Raw genomic sequence first — 10,089 nt, 5'->3', positions numbered from 1 at the left:
TATATATAACATGACCAGGTATGATCTGGTTACCTGGGTTACAGTATACCAATGTGTTTTTTTTTAAGGAAATAGAACAAATAAAGGGTATGGATGGCGTTATTATTAACTGTAAAAACCAACATGGTATGCTATTTTCACAGAAGTGAGGATGATTGTCAATTTTCTCTGTTTTAAAAAGAAGTAATTGGGTCGTGTCATGCAGTGTTGCTTAAAAATCTTGACAGGAGTCCTGAGAAATCACACCTACTGACTCTTAAAAAAAGCTGGTTTGTGTCACTAAACACACCTTTCTCATGAACAGCAATCAGTTATGGTTCAACATATTTCAAGGAAAAACAATCCCAGTGCCATGCCACAATGTCTCAACTTCCAGTTAATGAAGCTGGATTTCTTGGAAAGAATAACCTGCATTACTCACTTCCAGAATACATCAGACGTACGGAGGTAAAATATTCATATCGAGTGCTGTGCCTAGTAAAATGGATGGAAAGTTACAACCATTGTGGATATTATAACCATCAAAACTGTGTTAAAAGATATTATCAGTCTGAATGTTGAGGCCACTACTGCAGTGTCGCCCCCACCAGTTCACTCTGCTCAGAGCTGCTAGTGAACACATAATAATAAACACTTTGTTAACAAATGAAGTGATTCTGTCCTAAAAGACCTAGATCTTGTCACAGAAATGTATACGTTATGTGAACAACCAGGAGACATCCTGAACTATCAGACGCATCAGATGCATGACGTCTTGCTTCCAGGAGGTTTTTTTTTTATTATTATTATTATTATTATTATTATTATTATTATTATGTTTTTCATATCTCTATTTAATTAACTGGATAAAGAGTGATGATATACAACCATAAAAGAAATCATGTGAACATCACAGCTCCTCTTTGTTTTATGTATTAACATTTCCTTACTTCCCAGTACATGACTATATTTACATTTTTAGGTTTTTACTATTGTACCTTTTTTTCCCCAAACTCCCACAATTTGCATCTGTGGAAATTTCCCCTTCTGAATTTTAAGCAAAGGGTTAGAGTTTATTTTTTTTTACAGCACAGCAACCTACTTTAAAAAGTAACTGGTGACCTTGTATAACCTGCTTACTGTGCTGTGACTGCCTGCAGAATGGTCTTTGTGAGATTAGCACACAGTTTCTTCTGTTGCTTTACAGGCTGAACCATGCATAGCACAATTTTTTTCTACACAGTAATACAAATTCAGATGTGCACCTATCCATCTCTGTGTAGTCTCACCTGATTGTACAGGTCACTGAACTCCTCCACCAGGTCTTTGGGGATCCTTTTGCCCATGTTGGTCTGATAGTGAGCCACACCGTTCTTGGTGTACAGGCTGATGCGTCCCACACTCCTCTCGCCGTCTGTGGTGTGCTCCAGCAGCCCATTTTCCTCTGCCAGGTGGTACACTGGGTTTCCGTTGGCACCATGAATCCAGGTAGCTCCAAGTTCCAAAGTTGCTTCTCCTGCAAAAAAATAAATAAATAAATAAAATAATAATAATAATAATAATAATAAATAAAAAACACTTGAATTGGATTACTGAAATACATGAGCTCTGTTTGGTGTTGTTTACTCGGATGTGTCTGAATGAACAGCACTGCATATAAAGTCTGAGTAGCTCCACTTCAATCAGGTAATTGGAAAGTCAAGTTCGATAACATAATAGATTTACTACATGGTAAATACAGTTTTTAAATTCATTTATGTAATCTTTTCATAAGTGCGGTTCTTCCAGCTTGTTTTGGGTGTAATAAAGCTCCATCACACCTGTGTCAAACAGCTGCTCACCTTATCACTGAGTTCTGCTAATGAGCCATTCATTTAATTTCAGCAAGGAAACAAAGATTGAGGGCTTTGGCCCTTTAAGACCAGATTTGAACATCGCCGATGGCTCTAAAATGAAAAAATGTAGCATTTTTAAAATAGCCAGCCCCCCACTGACTGAGTCGTGCTCTACGTTTAAAAGTAAGTTTTCAAAGCGAGAATATTTGGCTAAATAAACAGCAACACATGATCTCACCGTTCTTAACACTCTGAACTCTCCCACCAATGTGGTCTGATGCTTCTAGGACGGTGACATCCGTGAATCCGTTTTTCAGTAGGACCCTTGTTGCAGCAAGGCCGGCCAAGCCAGCACCGATTACTACTATTCGAGGCTGTCGATGAGGGCGAAAGCCGCTACTAAGAGGATCATCAGTGCTGTCTGAGGAAATTTCACAACTTTGCATGCCGTCTAAACTCCTCTTCGGTTGAGTCTGGAGGGGACAAATACAAAACAGGGTTAGTAGTAGTCACAACATCTGAGTTATATCTGGTTGAGCCCTGTCTCACAGTATTATGCCAAGATATGGAGGTATGGCCGCAATTACTCATATCCCTGGCAGATTACGAGTCAAAATAATCTTTTATTTTAACCGGGCAGAGTCTCGACTGGAGTCTGTGGGCGGAGCTAAAGATTAGGATGATGGCAAGGATGCCTTTCAACCTCAGTCATGGAAGTTCGTTATCTAAAAAAGGAAAAGAGAGATGAGCTGTTAAACAATAGCGATGTTGATGCTGATGTTCTTTCTACAAATGAGTAAAATCAGTGCTGCAAAGACCTACATACTAGGACCTAAATTAAGGGGAGGCATCTAGAAACCTGTTGAAACCGGCACCAAAGAGTTTGTTGTTTACTGTTGCTAAATGAGTAAATCCTTAAAATATTTTCACCCGTAGGCTCAACACATAATTCTGGCCTGATTTGGAGCTGCGCTGAGCTGTTTATCAAGCCACGACTACAAAAGCCTATTGAACAGGTGACCTGTGCTGTTAGTTGGCAGTCAACTTACAATGACCCACATTTACAGCACAGTTTATTACCATCATTAACTTAATTTAGAGTCTTCATTTTGTGAAATGTTTATATTGCTTTGTCCCCTGACTCTGTATTACTGTTTATTAAGCGTGAGGCCAAATTAGAAGGTCTTTGGAGAACTGAGTTATTTCTGTCAGAGAACAGAGTGTACACAAAAGAGAAGCATTTCTTATTAGAGCCTCCTGAATTTCTCAGACAGAGAAATGGCAAAGTCCCTGGTGAAGAAAGCGCACAAAGCCGACCTTGTCGCTTCAGCACAAGGCTCTTTGCTGTGAATGTATGGACAGCTGCGTGTAAAAACAACTCGAGGACATTTGACTGAAAACATAATAGAGACGTTTACTCAGCACCAACATTTAGAGTCTTTTATCAAAGATTAACAGTAAACCGTCTCCTACATTATAAGGAAGCATTGTAAAATGGTTTGATTAATTCTTCGAAATAATCCTGCTTTGTCTGATTGTATGTGTACACAAAGATCCCTAAATGTACCCCAGTAAGCAGTAAGTGGAAAATATACAAAGAATAGAATAGAATTAAATTGAGTTTATTGGTTTAAAGATGTACCTCTTTAAAAGTTGATACAAAAAATAACAGAGAATTCTACTCTGTTTGATGATTTTGACCAAAATGTTTACCATTACAGTATTGCATTCATAAATAATATAGATATGCAATATATCTAAGAGTTAAATTCTAATCAAAAATATATTTCTCCTAGTCTAAATATGGTTCTAAATGTACATCATTTAATGTGCATTTAAAGCAAACTGATTCAAGAAATCCACAAAAAGAAACATATGACCTGACTGTTAAAGTAAAGAATACTTTTGAAACCCATTTTCACAACAGTTTTCTATCAAATTTTAACTATATTTATTTCATACATTTTACATTTTAGTTCTTCACACAGAGAAATGAAAGAATCTGTTGTTGACTCGCTAGTCAAGTATAAAACAAGTAGTGTTACAGGCACAGTGTACAAATGATCAAACAAGAGATGTTAATGTTAGAAAGATCTGTTAGCATTTGAACTAAACTTCAAGTGGGACTACAAATTCAAATTTGCTCAAGGCGCCACGAAGTCTTACCAAATTTCATCAATTTCTGAACCATCATGGAACAACATACGGATTCAGGCTATGTCAATTTTCACAGGGGCGCCTGCAAATACAATCACTGCAAATGCAAGACAGCCATCGTGACTGATTTCCAACTCCCGCAGCAGAAGAGTCCACAGACGTCATCTGACTAACAAAGACAGAGGAAACCACAAGCCAGGACTTCAGGAAAACATATGTGAAAATCACTCTGTAAAGTCAAAATTAGACTGTGACGTCTGTTTATGGAGAACATGCAGACGTTTACTGGAAATAGAGTTTTGGTTGACTGCTGTCCCCTTAGGGAGATATGGGCTAAACCCAATAATATGCAGGAGTCAGCATATGACGTTGGCTCTAATTTCACCTTAAACACCCTGCAGGTTTATAGGGCAATCAGAAATTAATTCCGTGCATAAACAATAATTCCTACAAAACTGTATATTTTAAAAATGAAAAGGATTCAAGCAATAACGCTTCATTTATTTTCTGTTTACCAAACAGCCAGCTAATTTCCTTACCAATTAAATAAAGAGTATTTCTGGAAAATTAAAAGCAATAAATCTTCCCTCATGTGACTTTAAATCACAGAAGTACAGCAGGGAATTTATTCCACTCCTAACATTTCAGCATTTTACATATAGAACTAAAACACTATAGCTGCAGTTTTCATGCATTTTGTGGTAAACAAGCTTCAACGATTCAATATCTCTGGGGCGTTATCACTGTGCTATACATGTAAAGGAATTTTTCTCTACATCACGATCTCATGTGATTTCATGTAAGGCGATCAATATTCAACACAAACCGTCTCTGAGCCTCTCGCACACATTACTCTGACAGATTGTGCATCCGTTCCTGGTTGCTTGTAATTCCATGGCTGGTTAATACAGTCACCACATGTCGCCGCTCCATGCTTTACCCTAGCACCACAGATTACTGTGTGGGTTGGCCTTGGTTAGACAGGTGGCTACGGGGAGGGGTGGGGTGGAGTGAGGATGAAGGGAAGGGAGTTTGCCAACGCTGACCTACAAATGGCAATTTACAGAGAAGCGAGTCTGCCAGCGGACTCTCAAAGAGCGGGACCGGCCTTCAGCAGGAACTCTTTTAAAGGACTGTGTCTGAGCTCCTGAATCTCGTCATAACCGTTTCCCCTCCCTGCTTTCACCCGCAGACACAGCTCTTTCCAGCTGTGTGTGCACACATCTGCATTTCCTCTCTCAGCCCCATGAGACCAGGGGCAGGGAAACAGACATTTCTACATCTCTACATGAAAAACTTGTAGTTTAGTCTTGCGAATGCATGCCAAGGGTCAGTCATTCCTCATTTCTCTCCCAACTCTGATTTTCCCATGCTGCAGGGATCAAGTGGAAGCACGCAAATGCGCGTGTGCATTTCACAGCTTTGCAGCAGCGCATCACACCGGTTGGCTCCCTGACGGAGAATGTCGTCTTAATCTAAAGCAGAATCATAAAAATGAAAAAGCACTGAATTGTTGTTTGTGTTTTTTTTTTTAAGTTGTATGTGTTGCTGACAACTCCTGGTTTTATTTTATGCTTTCAGTTAACATGGTTTTCATATTGGACCATCAGCTGTTTTATAGCAATATTATGTTGCTTCTTTCATTCATCTGTTTATCACAGAAATGTACCTGCATAAATAACAATAAACTCAAATAAAATAAAAATTGCAAATAGCTTTGAAGGACTGAACATATTTTCTAACAAAATTTTCTCATGAGAATAAACAAAAAGCATTTCATTTTTTTTATTTTTCCAAATACTTAAGATTGAAATGAAATGTGAGCTGTTTTATCCTCAAAAACAGATTAGCAGAGGTTTACGTTTGGTTTGTGTTTTGCTTTTTAAAAACAAAATAATAATAATAAAAAACAGGTTTTAAACTACGCTGACATTTGATTCAGTGGTCACTGAAGACTGAAGTGCGCTGATGTAATTATTTTCTCATGAACCAAATACAGATGAACAAGGACATACAGAACTCATCTGTCTGTAAAAGATTTGACAAGACTGAACAAGGATAAGCACTGTACAATAATCTCATCTATTTTTTTATTGCGTGTAAACCTGATGTTCGTCCTTAACCTACAAAAGGAGTCAGTCCAAATATGAGAAAAAGTTGTTTTTTTTCTTTTGTTTTTTTTTTTACTGTGCCAGTAATTTGTGTTTTCTATTGTTCTACATAAAAAAGTAGGGATGAGTGCTGAGGATTTAGAATTTGATCACAATATTTTGTGGTATGTATTGTGCTACTGATAAAAGTGATTAAAAAAATTTACTTCAGGTTTTTTTGCACAGAAACCTGAGCTCCACAGCTACTGCTTATAAAATCTAATGTATTAATTTACAAAAGAGACTAAACCAAATTGTACTGACATTGTCTATACCCACTTGTCCTTGCAGGACCCCACGGGGCCTGGTGGCTATCTCCAGGGGTGATTGGACACGAGGCAATTTTTATCGGCTGGACATATCACCAATCCATTACAGGGTAACAGCAGGGGTGAAAGTAGGGGGGTACCTTAGGGAACTGCGTACCCCTAAGAGATTTAGCGGGGATACGCAGTACCTGCAAGAGAGAGGAGCGGCTGTCCGCTGTAAAAAAAAAAAAAAAATCAATGGGTCCATTGTGCAGCTGTGAGTGCACTCACTAATCAGCCGTGACTGATTAGTTTTTCAAGAACAATCTAAAATGCGACTTAATCAGTTAATAAATAACTTTTTTTCCATTTCATATTGTTTCTGAACTGTTTGTGCTTTGCTAGAGCAGAGGTGCAATACGTCGATCACGGAAGGTTTTGAGTCGTCGATCACGGAAGGTTTTGAGTTGATCTCGGCATTAGGTGACAAACTGAACGTCGCCAGGACGCTGTGAGCAGCACGTCCTCCTCTGGCTCGCTTAAAACATTCGTAACTTTATTAAAGAGCAACAACAACAAAAATGAACAAAACGTGTTCAAATTAATGACCCAACAACAATAATAATCTCAGTGATTATTGTTTCGACATGGTGTTGCGCAATTCTGTGCGTTTTGGTTCCATTACTAAAATAACGAGCAGAGCAGGAGTTTAAAATGAACTAATCAATCACCGCTGTGTTCAGGGAGCGTTTATTAATGATCGCAAAATAAATATCAAGCCTGCAAACCTAATATCGTAACGGACTGAATGTTATGTTTTTAAAGTAATCTGTGCTCGGCTTGTGGAGCGCAGGAGGTTGCCATGGCAACGGGTGTGCTTAAATGACAAAGAGAGACGGAGAGTAAAAAGGTGCGAGTGGTTTAGAGTTGATCACCTGTTTGGGTTGTTTTACCTTTGCTGTGACTCATCACAGCCGCTGTAATTTCTGAACGTTCAATAAACGACAAACTTGGACTAATTACCTCATTCTTTGTGAGTATTTGTCATTTACAACAAACATCAAACACGGTAAATATGTTTCATTAAGTATTTAACAAACAAATGGCTTCTACCGCGATGATTATGTGTAATTAAATTAATTGTCTAATATAAAAAATAGACAATTAATTGTCTATTAATTGTCTATTAATAGACAATTAATAGACAATTAAGAGGAATCACCTGGTTTGAGGTGATTCCTCTAGAACATGGAGGAAAAATATCCCAACTTCAGAAGATGTGCTTTCACCTAACAGAGCTCTGTGGTTCCTCCTATCAGTATGAGAGTCAGGATGAGGAGGCACCATGTTAGGAAGACGAAGTGGAAGCTGTAGGATCTTCAGAACAAATAGGTCATGATGCTAGGCTACTGATTATCCCTCTGTCTGGACACAGCATCAATATAACCAGTTTAAAAGCTAAATTAATGGTTATATGCCAGACATGGAAAACTGGGATGCACTCCATGCCATGATGTTCAGAATTTAGATCTCATGGCATCTCAAGTTGTCAACATTGCAGCCAGTGGGCTGAAGGAGGAAATACAGCTTTATTTTGTAGCAATTCAAGAGCTACCCAGCTTTTATCGCTACACAAAAAAAAGCACAGAAACTCCAAAGCACACAAAGAAGCATATTATATATATATATATATATATATATATATATATATATATATATATATGCATATACACACACACACACACATATTTGTTATAGTACCCCTAAGAATTTAAAACTACTTTCACCCCTGGGTAACAGACAGGTTTTTGTCATAAAACAGAACACAGGAACCACTAAGATTTTTGGACACATTATGATTTATTAATGCTCTTATGGACCCTACAGTGGAAGAATGTAGTAAAAGTGAGGACCCCAGCACACTATTCATATTTTTCTGCTTGCAAATGTCATCAATTAGAGTTTATCGATACTGTCATAAATCACAAAATGTTACCTAACAAAATCCAAATAGCTGTAAAATGTACAGTATTTTCCGCACTATAAGGCGCACCGGATTATAAGGCGCACCTTCAATGAATGGCCTATTTTAAAACTTTTTTCATATATAAGGCATTTGTGAGGATAAAAAACATTATAAAGCGCATAGAATAGACGTTACAGCAGAGGCTGGAGTTACCTTATGCATCCACTTGATGGAGCTGCACTAACCGGAATGTCAACAAAACAGTCCGACTCCGGTCGGCGAGGAGAGCCTTCCACGACTGGGCCGGGGTGTGGATGGTCACCCTTCTCCGTTCGCGCACAGCATGTTCGTGGAGAACGTGGTGCTAAATGACCTGCAGACGACCTGATTATAGACGGTTGGTAGGTAGATAGGTCAGTCAAACTTTATTAATTGATTACAAACCAGCGTTCTGACAACTATCCCAGCATGCACCGCGCTCTTCTTCTTCTACGGGCGAAAATGAAGTCGGCGGCTGCTTACCGTAGTTGCTAGACCTGTTGTGGTTCAATATTGGTCCATATATAAGGAGCACGGGATTATAAGACGCACTGTCGGCTTTTGAGGAAAATGAAGGCTTTTAGGTGCGCCTTATAGTGCGGAAAATATGGTATTTACAACCAAATTCTAAAAAAAAAAATAATAATAAAATAATAATAATAATAATAATAATAATAAAGAGATTCCTGTAAACTTATGTTTGACTAGAAAAAAAAAAGTCTTGTATTTCATTTCAATTACTTTGTAAAACTAATCTAATCTAAGAATGAGATAATCACTTGTGTGTGTTCGTCCTTCACCTCATCAGTTCCTGATGAGAAAATGTATTTATGCCAGGAAGCTTGAAACAAATGCATGACTTTACGAGGTGGATATACACAGAATTTCGACCAAAGCAAAGACCAATATTGTAAATATATTACTTAGTTGTAAACGATGAGAACAGAACATTGGGACAGGAGTTTCAACCAAAGAAATCTCTTGTCTTTGTTCTAATTAGTTTTTCAGGATGTCACTGTAACACTAGTTCTACAAGCGCACCAAACTGGGAAGCTGAAACTTTTCCTAGCAGAATAAAGAAGTGAGAGCCGCTCGTCGCCTGTAAGAACAAAGACAGCTGAAATCAGATGTTTCCTCTATGCTGCGCGCCACAGCTGTGTCGTGAAAGCCTGCCACGTCTATAGGCTGTGATGCCAAAGTGGCAGCAGCTCTTAACAAAGCGAACCACTTCACAGAGTTCATCTGTGAAGACAGGGCAGCGACGGTGACGTGACAACACACAAACGCGCCTTGAAGCGGAAAAATAAGGGTGAAAAACTCCATTTCCGTTCAAAGCCAGAACCACTTTTGCTCTGTTTGACACACATCAGCGTGTCAGAGCGGCGCTCCTGTGTACAGTTTGTCTTTGTACGGCGTTTGTCCAGTGTTTATCCTCACAAACACCTGGCTGACATTCAGTAAAAACGTGTAAACAAGATTATCTCCCGTTATTTGCCAGCGACACGCAGCCTGGGTTTTAGAGGATGAACGCTCTCACCATCAGCGACCCGCTTTGCAAACAATAACCGGAGTGAATGTGCTGTACGCGGAGCAGCTGTTTACCTGACTCTCTTGGTCTTCTTCTGTATAAAATCCCCCTCAGAGTGCTCCGCTTCTCCTTTTGTGCCTCTCTGGTTCTCTGACCGACCGGCTCGGCTTTGTATTTATGTCTGGAA

The 10,089-nt window shown here is 38.8% G+C and overlaps 1 protein-coding gene across 2 annotated transcripts in view; it reads right to left on the bottom strand.

Annotated features, from left to right (window-relative positions):
* Positions 1–10,089, bottom strand: part of smox (spermine oxidase) — a 16,376-nt gene extending 6,287 nt beyond the window's left edge. Inside the window, exons 1-3 of one of the 2 annotated variants that reach the window (XM_008411845.1) lie at positions 9,977–10,089; positions 2,053–2,287; positions 1,269–1,495 (exon numbers count right to left, since the gene is read on the bottom strand). In XM_008411845.1, coding sequence (XP_008410067.1) covers positions 1,269–1,495; positions 2,053–2,260 — 435 coding nt within the window. In that variant the 5' untranslated portion in view covers positions 2,261–2,287; positions 9,977–10,089. Of the gene's footprint in view, positions 1–1,268; positions 1,496–2,052; positions 2,288–2,363; positions 3,480–9,976 lie in introns of those variants that run through there. The other variant, XM_008411836.2, reaches the window with a different exon arrangement.

Source organism: Poecilia reticulata, linkage group LG1, assembly GCF_000633615.1.
Source record: "Poecilia reticulata strain Guanapo linkage group LG1, Guppy_female_1.0+MT, whole genome shotgun sequence".
In the NCBI taxonomy this organism is placed as follows: Eukaryota; Metazoa; Chordata; class Actinopteri; order Cyprinodontiformes; family Poeciliidae; genus Poecilia; species Poecilia reticulata.
The sequence above is the reverse complement of the archived record's forward strand: the minus strand, read 5'-3'. Positions and strand labels throughout refer to the sequence as shown.